This window comes from Nycticebus coucang, chromosome 3 (assembly GCF_027406575.1).
Source record: "Nycticebus coucang isolate mNycCou1 chromosome 3, mNycCou1.pri, whole genome shotgun sequence".
NCBI lineage: Eukaryota > Metazoa > Chordata > Mammalia > Primates > Lorisidae > Nycticebus > Nycticebus coucang.
This window is the reverse complement of record NC_069782.1, coordinates 25,363,282-25,381,173: the sequence shown is the minus strand read 5'-3', so window position 1 is coordinate 25,381,173 and position 17,892 is coordinate 25,363,282. Positions and strand designations below refer to the sequence as shown.

General features: G+C 37.3%; 1 protein-coding gene across 1 annotated transcript in view; it reads left to right on the top strand.

Annotated features, from left to right (window-relative positions):
• CFAP54 (cilia and flagella associated protein 54) overlaps positions 1 to 17,892 on the top strand; it is a 339,644-nt gene that overhangs the window by 123,618 nt on the left and 198,134 nt on the right. Inside the window, exons 27-30 of the mRNA XM_053586325.1 lie at positions 1,943 to 2,068; positions 3,911 to 4,025; positions 6,161 to 6,247; positions 7,276 to 7,402. Coding sequence (XP_053442300.1) covers positions 1,943 to 2,068; positions 3,911 to 4,025; positions 6,161 to 6,247; positions 7,276 to 7,402 — 455 coding nt within the window. The remainder of the gene's footprint in view (positions 1 to 1,942; positions 2,069 to 3,910; positions 4,026 to 6,160; positions 6,248 to 7,275; positions 7,403 to 17,892) is intronic.

Sequence of the window (17,892 nt, the reverse complement as noted above, 5' to 3'; positions counted from 1 at the left end):
GTATACACAATGAATTCATACAGGCTTATTTACATTCTTAGTTGCCCTAAGGGGCTTACAATGGATGTAGCCCATTCCTTTGACCCATGCCTGCAGTTGGGTATAAGTGAATCAGATTGTTGGCTGGGTAAGCTTTCCATGAGTTGACACTAGAGCCATGGTTTTAACCACAAGGTGAAGTTGCACAAATAAGGTGGGGAAAGCTGCTCTGGGAAATGGCTCAGCTATGGGAAGACATGAAATCCCGAAACACAGTGTAGAAGGAAAAATCCAAACTGTAAGATAATTTAAAGAGTCAGATATGAGTGACTGTGGCCTGATAGACAAATTCTCAAGACATCTTGAGAATATATACCAGATTACAGGTTGGGTTTATATATTTATGAGGACAGGAATTACAGTCATAAATCATTACATTGGAAGGTATGCATTGGTTTGGCCCAAAAAGGCAGGCCATTTCAAGGAGGGAGCTTATAAGTTATAGGTGAGTTTTAGGGCTTCTTTAGTTGACAATTGGTTGAAAGAGTTAAGCTTTGTCTAAAGGCCTGGAATCAGAGGAAGGGATGCTTGAGTTAAGGCATTGGTCTGCTTGGATGCCTGGGTTAAGATAAGGGGGTCTGTCATATGTCACTATATAGGAACCAGGTTGGAAAGTAAACCATGAATGTATATTGTTTGTAGGTGTAACTCACAGGGCCTCTTAGAAAAGAATCTGGGTGAAAGAAAAAGGTCAGAGTTCAGTCCTTAATAGTGATGGTCAGGTTTTATACTTGGCTCAATATTTTGTGAGATTAAAGTATAGGGAGTTGGGTGATGAAGATTACTCTACAAAGGTAGGTGGGGGCCAGACTAAAGAAGTCCAGAGAATTGGTAACAGGGAATACAGGAGAGAGAGGTTGAGGGGCCCTTTCCTTGTTATGACTACAGTGTACAGAGCCCCCTGAGGGCTCATGGAGAATCTGCCAAAACAGCTTATTCCTAGTCCAGTCCTGTCCTAGAATGTCTGGTAAACCATTTACTGATATAAATGCCCCTCTAAGACATCATGGGGTTAATAATCATGCTGTGTGCCACAGAAAGTAACTCAAGAAGTAATGTTTATGTGGCCTCTGAGAATGGCTTTATTTTAATATGGATTTTTTTTAGTGGAAATATTTTCTTAGCAGTCAACTTAGTGTACTGAAAGCTATCTGGCTTTCTGGCCTGGAGGTATGAGGAATTCGTTATTGATATTAATTAAGTTTAGCTTAAAGTTGCCTCTATACATTTTTTTTTTTTTTTCATTTGCAGTTTTTGGCTGGGGCTGGGTTTGAACCCACCACCTACTCCTTTGAGCCACAGGCGCCACCCACCTCTTTGCATATTTTAAGCCTGGCCTATAAGTTTCTCTGTATAGAATGAATTATAACCTAACTGGATATATAAACAGATCATAACCAATTTTTGTACCAATTACCAAGTTTCAGCCAATCAAAGGCAGCCAACTGTTTAAACCATGTTACATAAGACAAATGTCCTGTAACCAATCTGGCTGTTTCTATACTTCACTTCCATTTTCTACATCACTTTCCTTTTTCTGTCCCTAAATCCCTCCAGTAGAGCCTCTCTGCATCTATTCTGGTTTGGGGTTGGGGAATTTGCCCTATTCGTGAATTGTTTTTGGCTCAATTAAACTCTTAAATTTGTCTATAAGTTTTTTCTCTTAACATTGGTGTGATCCTGATTATTAGTCTTTTATTTAAACTAGTGGAAGCATGCATTTTTAATTGCACTGAAGGCATTAAATATAATCTAGAGGTAAACTCCCAGCTTTCTTAACAAAAACAGGGGAGTTTTAGACCCCAAACATAATGGAACTTTTACATTTATGAAAAATGATGTCTTATACTTGAAAATAGACAATAGTGTCCAACAGAGATAACTAATAAATATTTTAAATTAGATTCTGCGTTCATGGAAGGAGTATGACCTGGCAATAATGATTATAAATTACGGGAAAAAGACATTGGACATCACAACAGCATGTAAATCTCTATTTAGTAGTGATCAAGAAGATGTACCAGAGGAGGTAATTATTTTTTGTTTCTCATTTTAAAACATATATATGTTGGGTCTTTTAGGAATCACAAAATATTATTAAACATATATGGAAATTGGTCAGTTTTTAATTTGTCATATTTACATAGAAGTAAAATAATATAGTGAAGAGTTTTTTTTTTTTTTACTTGAGTTATGGTCAAGAAAATGAAAAAGTAATCTATACTAGCCTATTGAACAATTACTATCACCAGTATTGATCATTAGTTAGGCAATGAGGGTGAGCATCCTATACCCAGTTGGACGTTGGACTAAAATCTTAGATCCAAATCTTATACCCAGTTGGAGTATAAAATCTAAGATTTATTTTTCTGGGGGGATAATTTAATATAGTAAATAAATGCCAAAGCTTTTTCTCTTGTGTTCAAAGCAGATTTTTGAAACCGTGACACCTCAATTCTCTTCTTTATGACACTGCTAATTTTGTACACTGCAGTCCAAGCGCGGATCCTACGAGAGCTTATTATGTTTTACTGCTTTTCCTTGAGTGGGGATAGAGACTCTTGCTCCCCCAGACTGTCTCAGAATTGGTTCATTTCTATCTGTGTTATATGTTGAATTTCCAAATAAGCACTTGTTTGTCAAAAAACAAGCAAAACAAAAAAACAAACAAACAACCCCCTCCCCCCCCCCAAATTATCATCCCTGTCTTACTGGATGACTTTTTTGCAATAAGTCCTTTTTTTGAGAGGTAGTGTGGGGGGTGTTGTTTTGTCTAGAGCAGTGGTTCTCAACCTTCCTAATGCCGTGACCCTTTAATACAGTTCTTCATGTTGTGGTGACCCCCAACCATAAAATTATTTTCATTGCTACTTCATAACTAATTTTGTTACTGTTATGAATGTAAATATCTGATATGCAGGATGTATTTAGGGGACCCCTATGAAAAGGTCGTTCAACCCCCAAAGGGGTCACGACCTGCAGGTTGAGAACCGCTGACCTAGAGGGAGTTATGATTAAGCTGGAAGCAATTTGAGGGTTTTTCTTACCAAGTGTCTTTTCTCGGGTCCATTGGCCAGTCCCTTTATTAGCCAGGCCTACCTCAGGCCCCTGTCTCTCCACATCATGGTAGGGTAGAGCCTCATGCCTCTTTCCTTGAAGCTGCTCGTTCAGCAGAAGGTTGTGATACTTCCTTCTGTCTAATATTGTAGGGACTGTTAATTTATAGGAGTTAGAAGTCATTAGAGCCACTCAAGGTCCCATAAAGCCTACAGGGCTATGGAAGGTTTCTTTCTTTATTTTTTTATTTTTTTTGGAGTACAAGAAACATTGATGGGAACTTCTCAGGCTCAGACAGAGGAAACATAGTGGGAGCCTGAGTGGAGATAGGCCAGTCCTTAATCCACTAATTACTGATCCTGTTATATTTCAATAAAAGGCAAAGTAGCAAAGGCAATTAGCTCAGTTGTACAGAAGCTCTTTCTGGGAAAAAGGAAGGAGTAAAAAGAATAAAGGGATGCATTTCTGTGGGCAGGCTAGGAATTTTCTTTTGAAGATTTTTAGCACCATATCCTCAGCTGCTTTAAGAGTGCAGGTGTCAGAGGGGGCTGGTTAGAGGGGTGGAAGATACTGGGAGAGAAGGAGAGGGAAAAGAAGCAGTATTTTGGTTAATCTCCATGAAACTCTTAGTACTATGTCTGGCATTTAGTTAGAACACAATAGCTGTTATTATTAATTAGCATGGTAGCTATGTAAACCATAGTTTTATCTACCAAGTTTGAAAGTATGAAAATATAATTTAAGAGTGCTGTTTGAAAATAACAGTTGTTGCAATATATTAAAGTACATTCTGCTATTTAACCAATGTTTTTAGGGTTCTTCTAAGAGGTTTTCAAAGACTAAGAAGCTGCAGCAGATTCCGTTGCCTGAAAGAATAAATGAACAGCTGGGCTTGTTGGAATCACACCTACTCAAACTGACAAAGCAATGTAATCGCTTTTTTTTTTTACCCCCTGTATACTTCTGTTTAACATTATGCTTTTAAAAAAGAGAAAATTTTTTTTCAAAGGATTAAGATGAGATTAGCATTTGGTAAACCCTTTATGGTTTGCACAGTGCTTTGACGTTAGGTCATTAATCTTTTTTTTTTTTTTTTTTTTATTGTTGGGGATTCATTGAGGGTACAATAAGCCAGGTTACACTGATTGCAATTGTTAGGTAAAGTCCCTCTTGCAATCATGTCTTGCCCCCATAAAGTGTGACACACACCAAGGCCCCACCCACCTCCCTCCTTCCCTCTTTCTGTTTCCCCCCCATAACCATAATTGTCATTAATTGTCCTCATATCAAAATTGAGTACATAGGATTCATGCTTCTCCAATCTTAACAACACTGTTAATAAGGGATTGCTAACTGCTCTTTAAGGATATGGCTCAGAAAGATTAAGGGACTTGTTTAGGATTACATAGTTGCCTTGGACTTGAGCCTCCATCTTTTGACTCTGATGCAGGTTTTCTCAATTTCAACACTACTGTCATTTTTGGCCAGACAGGTCTTTGGGGACTGCTGTTGGCACTGTAGGGCTTGGAGCAGCATCCCTGGCCTCTATCCACAGAAGCATAACGAGCCACCCTCCCAGTTGTGGCCATCAACTGGGTGGGTGGATGGGGGAAAATGATGCCAAATGGATCTTTGGTGGGGTTTAGAGGTAGCACAAAAGTGAGAGTGACTGTTCTAAAGGCAAAAATGTAACTGAGAAATAAAGGAATAGTGTAAGGGGTGTAAATGTGTAAGTGGTTTGAACCAAGGCCTTCTAGAGTAGAAAGTCAAGTAAACTAAACTTTAGTAGTTTCATAATGGACCAATGTGTTATGCAATGATTGGTATTTTGCAGTTTGTAGCTTGGCAAACTCCTTGGGAAATTGATTTAGTTTCTGATGATGATTAGTATTGTCACATTTTTTAAAAAGCAGATTCTTCAAATCTTCTACAAGGTTAAGAGAGCACCTAAATTTGAGCCTCATACTATGTATGAGGCTCTGCTTTTGGCCCTTTAGTCTTTTGGTACCTGACCACACTTGTAGAATCCTGTCCCCACGTCATCTCTTTTACTGTATGCCTCAGTTATATCTTGGTGGTCAAACTGTAGCAGGATTTCCTGACTTGCATCTGTCTCTTTTTCAATGAGACATGTTCCATGTCTGTTTCAAGCTGAATTTCCGAATCAAACCCAATGTTCTGTTATTCCCATGGTCAGTAAACCTTATTTTAGGAAAGCTGTGATTGTCTTTTTACTTATAAAAATTATAATTCCATAAAATGTAAAGTGTTCTAGAAATGCGAATTATTATTATTACTTTGTTCAGCAGGCCTGGCTGGGTTTGAACCTACCAGCCCTGGTGTAGGGGGCCAGTGCTGTAACCACTGAACTACGGGCACCCAGCTCGAGTTACTTTTATAATATCAATAAAAACATTTTATTAAAAAACACAATGCAATATTATTAGCTAAACAGTAAATTAAATAACAATAAAAACGAGTTTTGTATAGTGTTTTCTGTATGCAAATCACTATTTAAAATATTTTATACACATTAAAACTCATATGACATACATAACAGCATAAGAGAAAGGTGCTGGCATCATCTCCATTTTAAAGATAAGGAAATCGAGGCACAGAGAAGATGAGTAACTTGAAAGGTCTCACAACTAGAACATGTCAAGGTTAGAATTTGAATCTAGCAAGTCTGGCTCTGCTGACTGTGCCATTCTTTACTGCCTTTTAAAGATAATTTTGTTCAAATAGAATTAATATAATTGGTAGGTTTCTATGTCTTGGGTTTCCTGATGTATGACAGGTTCTGAATAAGAGAGACTCATGCCTTAGAAACTCTTCATCTATTTGGTGGTGGGCCTCTTAGCTTTTAGTGGAAAATATAAAAAGAAGTAATTGAAATGATTGATTGTTTTTATCTCTTAAGTGAAATTATATAATTGATATTTTCAGGTAGGCAATTTAGAATGAGTACTTCAGTATTTTCCTATTTTTTATCCTGTCCAAGAATTTTTATTGTTATTCATGCTAAAGAGAACCTACAACTTAATTAATTTTTTTTTAACTTTAGATAACTCTGAACTCTCAGGAACAGAAGACCCTATATTTCTGCACCCTATAGTTGTAAACTGGTCAATCAAAAATGCCGTGAAAGAAGGTAGGGGACCTGAACGTCGACTTACCGCTGAAGATAGTTTATTCTGTAGATTTTCTTTCTGTTGTCTACTTAAAGATTTTACCTGCCCTAAGCAGGTTCTTATTTATTCAGAATAATGCAAAATCTCAACTGCCAATTAATGAAAGAGAACTAAGCAGGTACCTGATTTAAAGTCTGGAAAGACAGAACATTGGTGGCTTATTTTAGTAGTGAGTGGTGTTTTTATGAAGCTTACAAAAACCAAGTGATTGAAAGAAGCATTAGTGACTTTTAAGTTTAGCTGTGAAGAAATAGTAACATTATCACTTAATGTAGAGTGAAATATAATAAAAATTAGGATTGCTTGTTATGATAATTATCAGCACTTCCCCCCAAATTAGTCACATATTAGAAACAACTTTAATGAAATCTTTTATAACACTGAGATACTTAGAAGGTAAAAGATATACAGATGACACAAGACATATTCTTCTTAGTAAAGTATCTCAAGAATGGAAGAAAAAGTACCCAATGTACACAGCCCTACTATGAAACTAATTTGGGACTCTCACATGAAAGCTATAACCCAGCTACAACTTAACAATAGGGGGAAGTGGAAAAGGGGGGGGGGTGGGTAGAGGGAGGGGGATCCGTGGGATCACACCTGTGGTGCATATTATAGGGGTATTTGCGAAACTTGGTAAATGTAGAATGTAAATGTTTTGGCACAGTAACTGAGATAACGCCGGAAAGGCTATGTTAACCACTGTGATAAAAATGTGTCAAATGGTTTATGAAGCGAGTGTATGATACCCCATGATCATATCAATGTATACAGTTATGATTTAATAAAAAAAAAGAATAATTAATCTTAGAAAACCAATAGTTTATACTACATTTACTACTATATATTTTTGAAAAGCGAGAGATCTAAAAGGAAGATTAATAAACTGCCCTATTGGGACAAAATGACTGTTAGTACTAGTAATCTTTCAATGTCAGTAGCTGAGTGTATTGATAACTATACACTATCTTCCTTGTTTTTACAGTTATGAAATTTAAGCATAGACCTAGATTCCTGGAATTCTTTACACAAATTATGCTAAAATGCTTGAATGATGAAAAGTTTCACCTTACGGTGGAGATAACAGTTCCTGTCCATGAATTCCTGAGAAGGTACTTGTAATATAGCTTTGATATGTGTTAACAACTTTAAAAAATGAGTGACATTGTCACTTTAAGAAATATAAGGTAGGGGGCAGCGCCTGTGGCTCAAAGGGGTAGGGCGCTGGTCCCATATGCCGGAGGTGGCGGGTTCAAACCCTGCCCGGGCCAAAAACCACAAAAAAAAAAAAAAAAGAAATATAAGGTAGGTAAAAAAGAGAGTGGGGTATACGCAGTTAAAACAAACGCTTAGGGAAATAGTGAAGATTTATGTCCATGTGTGCAAATAAATAACCAAATGAAAAAGTTTATACAGTTGAACTAAGAAATGAGAATAGAGCATGTTTAGATATCCATCAGGAAATAGATCAGGAGGTCTTTTGGTATTGAGTCAGGATACATAATAGTATTTCTAAGCCATCACCTGCCTCTCACACAGAGTTTTGGGTCCAGTCTTGGTCATTTGTTATGTGTTTCTAATTCTTTTAAAATAAGGAACAGAGCCATTTTGGGGGGTTTTCTATTTGTCTATGTGAAGAGGGAATTTTTCAAATAGATGTAGTAAAACTTAGACCTGCGCCTTCATTCTCTAAGCCTGAATCATTCTCTTTGCTCCAGAAGAAAATGATAGTGTCTCATGCCACTTAAGAGAGATGCCAAATGAATCCAATTTTTCTCTTGACGACTGACAAGTGGTCATTACTGGGCATAGATCTGTTTATCTTGTTTTAATAAAAGTAAACATCACTAACCTAAGATCTATTTTTAAAATGGCAGCAAAAGAGCAGCTTTCCCTTAAATGTATATAGGATGTATTTATTCTTCCAAAAATGGGCATTTATTACAACCAAAACTCAGAATATAATTGCTTCATTTTTTCAAAAGCTAACAGGGGAAATTCTTTCCATTAAATGAAGCAGGCCACGGTAATAAGAGAATTGGTCAGAATTAGAGATGTGTGTTACATGAAACAAACAACAAGCTACAACCAAAATGGAATGTTTAGAAGCTTGAATAACATTCTTAGCACTAAAGAAAATCAGAAGACACTTTCAGTGTGCAGGGGAACTTGAAGGGCTGACTGTGGAAGTCCACTCTAAGAACAGATATTTTGGAAGAGGAAGACAAAGCGGCTTAGAAGCATTGAACAACTGTATGATGAAAGACTTCAAGTTGAGGACTGAGCTGTATAACTCAGTTCAAAACAAAGTTAATAATTTAAACTTTTCAAGACTGAGAAGATGCTTTGGGTGCTCTTCACCAAGTCAGAAAATAGAGGAAAAGGTGCAGATACACTATCTTGATTTCTACTTTGATCGTCATATCTATTTTCTTTTTGTGTTTATATGCCTCGCATGTTTTTACAATTTTTTTCTAATATTGCAGCAGACAAATATGCATCTGTATTTTCTTCCATTTTCATAATTTACATTTAATGTTTATATCCATATAGAATTTTTATTCTCCTATGGGGCAGTCAAATTAATCTTTAAGGTTTTTTTTTCCCCAGTTTATCAGTTGTCCTGGTATATTTAAAGAATAATCTCCTTCATCACTTATTCTTAATGCCACCTCTTTATATTCACAGTAGATAAGTCTACCAACAATACTTATAATCAAAATGAGGATATTGCATGAACTTTCATATTCTACTTAACAAAAAATGAAATTATATGGAAATGGCTACTGAAAAGAACGGTAATTTAACAGAAACATAATATTGACAAAGTTTAATATGCCACTTCAAAAAAGACCAAATAAAAAGGACATGGATGTACAAAATATAATTAATAAGATTATTTTAACATGTATATTCAGTAGAGTCTAAATAGTCTTTCAAGTACTTAAGAAATAAAAAAAGTATGTTAAATTGCAAAATAAAGCTCAGTAGATTCCACATTTGCCAAGGCTCACATGTACCCTTGTAAGATGCACCACCTGTGTGATCCTTTCAATCCCCCTGCCTCTACCCACCTCCCACCTCCCTCCCCACGCTTTCCCCCTTCGCCCTGTTCTTAGGTTGTAACTTGGTTATAGCTTTCATGTGAAGGTCCTAAGTTAGTTTCATAGTAGGGGTGACTACATTGGATATTTTTTCTTCCATTCTTGAGATACTTTACTGAGAAGAATATGTTCCAGCTCCATCCATGTAAACATGAAAGAGTAACTAAGAAAATGCCAGGAGGGCTATGTCAACTAATGAGATGAAAATGTGTAAAATATTCTATGAAACAAGTGTATGGTGCCCCATGCTCATATTGATGTACACAGCTATGATGTAATAAAAAAAATAAATAAATAAAATAAATATTAAAAAAAAAAGCTCAATAGATTACCAAGACTGAAATTTGTGAAGACTGCTCCTCTACAATGCAATAAAACTATAATTCATAACAAATAAATTACTCACATGTACATTTTGAAAGTAATGGTAAGAAACCCTACACATCAAATGCATTTAAAGCAGCAGTTAGTGGCAAATTCTTAACTTTAGGAGCTTCTAATACTAAACATGAAAAATAAAATTAAACAAGCTTACATGAAAAATACAATAAAATGAGCTTTTATCAAAAGAAATTGGAAATAACAAAATAAATCTAAGAATGCAGGAAGAAGAAAAATAATTGAAATTAATTAATTATATGTTGGTTTTAAAATAGTCCAATTGGTAACTGCTTGAGCTGGTTCTTTGAAAATGCGAATAAATTAGAAAATTTCTGAACAGTGTGGTAAGAAAATGAGAAATACAAGTAATACAAACAGAAAACAATCCCAGATTTGGAAGTGATTAAACAAACATTAGACAATAGTGTGTATAATGTAGTATTAATAAGTTAAATATAGTTGAAATCTGGGTTAGGTTAAATTCTAAGAATTGATTAGTGCAGTAATAATACTTGGGTAGCTCAAGTTTTTTTTTTTTTTAGTGTAGTTCATTCATATTTTAAAGAAACAAATAATTTTTTGTTTTATATAAAGCTATTTCAGAACATGAGTATAAAGTTTCCTGGTAAATTTAGGACAGTGGGTTCTGATAATAAAGGCTTGTAAAAAGAGAACAAAAAATTGAAAATTATGGATCAATTTTATTTAGTAATATATAGAAGCAAAAATCCAAAATAAAATGGTAGCATGTAAGTTCAGTAGAGATAATGTAGATTTTATTCTCAAGGCAAATATAGCAGGAAGTCTGTAAATGTCAAAGTCACAAAAATGTTTAAATGGATTTCACGATTAAGTACTCTGAAAATGGAGGTAAAGGGATCGATATTCTCAAATAATTTTTTTAATGTAACAATCTAAAGATAATTAACCAAAGACATTAGAACTAATAATAGAATTCAATAGGATTGTTAGATGCAAAATCAATAGCTTTCCTATACCAAAGAGAGAGTATAGTGGAAAATGTACCCATTTCTATGCAGTGCTGTATTAAATTTATCAGGAATTTTAATGGGCCTTAAGCTAATATGAAGACCAGACATCTTTACTAAGAGAAGTTTTTATCATCTTTAAAAAAAAATTATTATTAAATCATAGCTGTGTACATTAATGCAACCATGGGGCACCATACACTGGTTTTATATACCATTTGATGTATTTTCATCACACTGGTTAACATAGCCTTCCTGGCATTTTCTTAGTTACTATGTTAAGACATTTATATTCTGCATTTAGTAAGTTTCACATGTACCCTTGTAAGATGCACTGTAGGTGTGATCCCACCAATCACAGTCCCTCCATCCATCCTCCCCCCTCCCCTCCCCTCCCTCTCCTCCTTTCCCATAGTCTTAGGTTATAACTGGGTTATAGCTTTCATATGAAAGCCATAAATAGTTTCATAGTAGGGCTGAGTACATTGGATACTTTTTCTTCCATTCTTGAGATACTTTACTAAGAAGAATATGTTCTAGCTCCATCCATGTAAACATGGAAGAGGTAAAGTCTCCATCTTTCTTTAAGGCTGCATAATATTCCATGGTGTACATATACCACAATTTATTAATCTATTAGTTGATCAATGGGCACTTGGGCTTTTTCCATGACTTAGCAATTATGAATTGGGCTGCAATAAACATTCTGGTACAAATACCTTTTTTATAATGTGATTTTTGGTCTTCTGGGTATATACCTAGTAGAGGAATTATAGGATTGAATGGCAAGTCTATTTTTAGATCTCTAAGTGTTCTCCAAACATCTTTCCAAAAGAAATGTATCAATTTGCATTCCCACCAGCAGTGTAGAAGCGTTCCCTTTTCTCCACATCCATGCCAACATCTCTGGTCTTGGGATTTTGTGATATAGGCTAAACTTACTGGAGTTAGATGATATCTTAAAGTAGTTTTGATTTGCATTTCTCTGATGATTAGGGATGATGAGCATTTTTTCATATGTCTGTAGGACGTGTGCCTGTCTTCTTCAGAGAAGTTTCTCTACAAGTCCCTTGCCCAGCCTGCGATGGGATCTCTTGTTCTTTTCTTGCTAATACGTTTGCGTTCTCTGTGGATTCTAGTTATTAAACCTTAACCTTTGTCAGACACATAACCTGGAAATATCTTCTCCCATTCTGAGGGCTGTCTGCTTGCTTTACTTACTGTGTTCTTGGGCTGTGCAGAAGCTTTTTAGTTTGATCAGGTCCCAGTAGTGTGTTTTTGAAGCTGCTTCAATTGCCTGGGGGGTCCTCCTCATAAAATATTCGCCCAGATGGATTTCTTCAAGAGTTTTCCCTGCACTTCTTTTAGTATTTTTATAGTTTCATGTCTTAAATTTAAATCTCTAATCCACTGAGAGTCTATCTTAGTTAATGGTGAAAGGTGTGGGTCCAGTTTCAGTCTTCTACAGGTTGCCAGCCAGTTCACCCAGCACCATTTGTTAAATAGGGGATATTTTCCCCACTGAATGTTTTATTTAATTAGCTTGTAAAAGATCAAATAACGGTAGGTAGCTGGGCTCATCTCTTGGTTCTCTATTCTGTTCCATATATCTACCTTTCTGTTTTTGTGCCAATACCATGCTGTTTTGATTACTGTCAATTTATAGTGTAGTCTGAGGTCTGGTAGCGTAATTCCTCCTGCTTTGTTTTTATTTCTGAGTAATGTCTTGGCTATTCGAGTTTTTTTCTGATTCCATGTAAAACAAAGTACTATTTTTTCAAGATCTTTAAAGTATGACAATGGAGCTTTAATAGGGATTGCATTAAAATTGTATATTGCTTTGGGTAGTATGGACATTTTAACAATGTTGATTCTTCCCATCCATGAGCATGGTATGTTTTTCCATTTGTTAACATATTCAGCTATTTCTTTTCTTAGAATTTCATAGTTTTCTTTATGGAGATCTTTCATGTCCTTTGTTAAACTTCCAAATATTTCATCTTCTTTGGCACTACTGTGAACCGAATAGAGTCCTTGACTGTTTTTTCAGCTTGACTATTGTTGGTATATATAAAGACTACCAATTTATGAATGTTGATTTTGTAACCTGAGACACTGCTGTATTCCTTGATCACTTCTAAGAGTTTTGTAGTAGAATACCTGGTGTTTTCCAGATATGCAATCATATCATCTGTGAAGAGTGAAAGTTTGATCTCTTCTGACCCTATATGGATACCCTTGATTGCCTTTTCTTCCCTAATTGTGATGGCTAAAACTTCCATTACAATGTTAAAAAGCAGTGGAGACAATGGGCAACCTTGCCTGATTCCTGATCTGAGTGGAAATGATTTTTATCTAACTCCATTCAATACGATATTGGCTGTGGGTTTGCTATAGAATGGCCTGTATCAGTTTAAGAAATGTCTGTTCTATACCAATTTTCTTAAGTGTTCTGATCATGAAGGGATGCTGGATATTATCAAAAGCTTTTTCTGCATCAATTGAGAGAATCATATGGTCTTTGTTTTTTAATTAGTTTGTGTGCTGAATTATATTTATAGATTTACGTGTATTGAACCAGCCTTGAGACCCTGGGATAAAACCAACTTGGTCGTGATATATAATTTGTTTGATGTGTTGCTGGATTCTGTTTGTTAGGATCTTGTTGAATATTTTTGCATCTATATTCATTAGTGATATTGGTCTATAATTTTCTTTTCTTGTTGGGTCTTTTCCTGGTTTGGGGATCAGGGTGATGTTTGCTTTATAGAATGTGTTGGGTAGTGTTCCTTCTTTTTCTATGTTTTGGAACAGGTTGAGTAATATAGGTACTAATTCCTCTCTAAAGGTTTGGAAGAATTCTGACATGAAACCATCTGGTCCCGGGCTTTTCTTTTTAGGGAGATTTTGTATGGTTGATGCTATTTCAGAACTTGATATAGGCCTCTGCAACATTTCCACTTGATTCTGGCTAAGTCTTGCAAGGTGACATGCTTTGACATATTGGTCAATTTCCTTCAGATTTTCATATTTCTGAGAATAAAGTTTCTTGTAATATTCATTAAGGATTTTTTGAATTTCTGAGGAGTCTGTTATTTTGTCTTTGTCATTTCTGATTGATGAAATTAGAGGTTTTACTTTTTTTCCTGGTTAGGTTAGCCAAAGGTTTATCTATTTTATTGAGCTTTTCAAAAAACCAACTTTTCGATTTATTGATCTGTTGTATAATTTTTTTGTTTTCAATTTCATTTAATTCTTCTCTAATTTTGGTTATTTCTTTGCTTCTACTGGGTTTGGGGTGGGAATGTTCTTCACTTTCCAGTTGCTTGAGATGTCCCATTAGGTTGTTAACTTCTCTCTTTCCATTCTCTTGAGGAAGGTTTGCAGTGTTATAAGTTTCCCTCTTAGGACTGCCTTTGTGGTATCCCAGAGGTTCTGATAATTCATGTCCTCATTGTCGTTTTGTTCCAAAAATTTGGCAATTTCCTTCTTAACCTCATCTCTGACTCAGCTGTCATTCAGCATAAGGTTATTTAACTTCCCTTTTTTTGTATGAGTATGTAGATACCTGTTGTTACTGAGTTCAACTTTTATTCCATGGTGGTCCGAGAAGATGCAAGGAATATTTTCTATTCCTTTAAATTTACTGAGGTTAGACTTGTGACCTAAGATATGATCAATTTTGGAGTATGTTCCATGGGCTGATGAGAAGTATGTATATTCAGTTTTGTTCGGATGAGATGTTCTGTAGAGATCTGCTAAATCCAAATGTTGGATGGTTAGTTTTAAATCTAAAAGTTCTTTGCTCAGGTTCTTATTGGAGGATCTATCCAACACTGCCAAAGGAGTGTTTAAATCTCTGACTGTTATGGAGCTAGAGGAAATCAAGTTGCTCATGTCTGTTAGAGTTTCTCTTATAAATTGAGGTGCATTCTGGTTGGGTGCATAAACATTAATAATTGAAATCTCATTATATTGAACATTACCCTTAACAAATATGAAGTGACCATTCTTATCCTTCCTTACTTTTGTTGGTTTAAAGCCTATTGTGTCTGCAAATAGAATTGCAGCACCTGCTTTTTTCTGATTACCATTTGCCTGAAATATGGACGACCATCCTTTCACCCTGAGTCTATATTTATATTTTAAGGTACGATGTGTCTCTTGTATGCAGCAAGTATCTGGCCTGAGTTTTTGTATCCAGTCAGCTAACCTGTGCCTCTTTAAGGACAGTTTAAACCGTTCACATTAATGGAGAATATTGATAAGTCTGGTAAAATTTTGGGTATTGAGGTTTTTGAAAGTCCACTGGACATTTTTAATTGTTTTACCACTGTGGAAGTTGGAGTTTGATCAAAAGTTTCTGAGTGAGTTTACTTTTGTTTTAGAGGATTGTTCTGGTCATTATGGAGGATAAGTCTGAGAATATCCTGAGGAGCTGGTTTAGTTATGGCAAATTTCTTCAACATGTGAATGTCATTAAAGTATTTAATTTCTCCATCATAAATGAAACTCAGTTTAGCTGGATACAGGATGCTAGGTTGAAAGTTATTTTGTTTTAGGAGATTAAAAGACGATGACCACCCTCTTCTGGCTTCAGCAGAGAGATCTGCAGTCATTCTAACATTCTTCCCTTCATACGTTATGGTTTACTTATGTCTGGCTGCTTTCAGAATTCATATTAACTTTAGTGAAGTTAATTATGATGTGCCTGGGGGATGTCTTATTTGGGTTGAGTTGTCCTGGGGTTCTGAAACTGCTATCTGAATTTCAGAATCTCTTGGCATGTCTGGAAAATTCTCTTTCATAATTTCATGAAAAAGAGCCTCTGTGCCATGTGATGCCACTTCATTGCTTTCAGGGAGTCCGATGAGGTGGATATTAGCCTTCTTTGAATTGTCCCAAAACTCTCTGAGAGAATGATCCATTTTTGCTCTCCATTTCTCTTCCTCTTTGAGAGTTTGGGAGCATTCAAAAGCTTTGTCTTCAGTGTCAGAAATCCTTTCTTCTGCTTACTCCACTCTGTTACTGAGGGATCTACTGTATTTTCCAGATCTTTGAGGGCTTCAATTTCTTGCTTCAATGTGTCAAAATCTTTGGTGGTTTTGTCTTTACATTCGTTGAAGTTCTTGAGACAAGTTTTGAATTGGTCCTTGAATTTCTCATTCGAACTTTTTCTCCTTTCTATTAATCTTGTTTGCAATCCAAACTCTGAACTTGATTTCTGACATCTTGGCCATCTGTTTATGAATGGGATCTTCAGTTACGTCTGCCATATCTTTCCTTGTGGGGTTTGATCTACTCTGGTTATTCATGTTACCAGAGTTTTTCCACTGATTCCACCCCCTGATTATTTTACACCGTTTGACTAGATGAGTGGATAAAGAAAATTTGGGTTCGTGGGTCCAGGAGTAGTGATTAACTAGCTCTTTGACTAAAAGCTGGGACTGGTGTCTGTACCTTTTCTCCTGGAGCTTTGCCAAGGACCCATACAGTGCTACAGCCTGATAAACTGGGGACCTGCTTGGTGTGGTGGGGCTAAGTGGCTCTGTCTTGTTTTCAGCTGGTCTCTGTTCGACCGTAGTGAAACAGTTACTCTGGGTTGAAGTCTGAGCTGTGGAGAAATACCAGCAATTAAGTCACCCCACCCCCCACAGGCAACAATTGGAAAAGGAAAATCAAACCTTCCCATAACCACAGACCCAGGGTACCAGTTGGATAGTCCTCGGGCGATTGGCCCAGTTCAAGAGGTCCAAATCAATTGTCTAAGTCAGCACCTGTCTCAGGTGGGAGAGTTTAAAAGGTCTCTGGCAACTAGATCACAGGGGTCTGCTGACATCTCAAATATAACTTGCTCCAGTGTTCCGTGAGGTCAGGAGGACCCACCCAGCAAATAGATTAGTCTGGGAAGTTTGATGCCTCTTTCCCCACCTTGCACCTCTGTCACACCCAGTCACTGATAACCCTGCAGGGCTGTGACCCAGTTGCCTCCAATGAGCAGATACTCCAGGGGTTTGCACCTGCCTGAATCACAAGGAAATCTATATTTCCTCAGCCAAACTGCTACTATTTGCCACTATCTGGCCGGGGGAGGTGAGGCCTGATAACCTTGGTGCTTAATGGAAGCTGGGGCTGTTCACTGAGCTCCAGCCCTGCCCCTGATTGATGTTACTGACAGAACAGAACAACTTTGTAGAATTTGTTTCTTCCCCGGCTATCTTCCCCTGCAGAAGAGAGGCTGTTAGAGTTCATAGAACCTGAGCCTCAGGCCCTGTCTGTGCCACTGCCCAGTCTCAGTGCCATTTGTATTCCAGCGGCACACAGTTAGCTGTCAGTTCCAGCCTCTGCCTCCCCTCCTTTGTCTGGGCTAATGATCCCCTGAGGGCCAGGTGTGTCTTAGGCTCAGTAAAGCGGTCCTCTGGATCAGCCCCACCCTGGGAATCTGCCGGCTTTGGGTGTGTTTTCTATTCCCCACGCTCCACCCAGGCCGGTACCGCTTCAGGCAAACCCTTTACTTATGGGGCCTGCTTTTCAGTCCCAGATGTGTTTTGCCAGTGGCTGCCACCAGAGAAGATGCCCAGCCTCCTCTGGTTGCCCAGAGAGATGGGGTGTGACTCCAGAATATCCAGGGGTGAGCCCTACTTTTGCCAAAAATGGCTGCTGCTCTGTGCCTCGGGGCACCGCCACTCCTGTGTGATTCCCTCTCAGCTGACCGTCCTCTCCTCACTCCCGTGCCACAGAATCAGCACTGACCAGCAGCAGTCCATCCCTGTCCACACCTGTTGAGAAAATACCCAAGAATCTGGACTCCTGGGGGACAGGCTTCCAGACCTCAGAGTGAGAGTGGAGGGGAGTGCTGGGAGCTCAGAATTGCAGGTAGAGAATATATACAGTTTTATACAGTTTTATGCCTGGCAGGAGAGTGCCATGGCACCCTATTAGGGGAAGTAGGTCTAGTTTTTAGAGGATCTGTGCTGTGGGATATAATGGGAGGACTTTTGAACTCTGCTCATTTGTTTATGGGGTACTCCAAGCCATTCTCATGGGGGAGGAGACTCCTGTCCACTTGGTGATGGATTTTGTACCTTTTGTTTGTATCCTTGGGGTCCCAGCTTGCCTCAGCAGGGT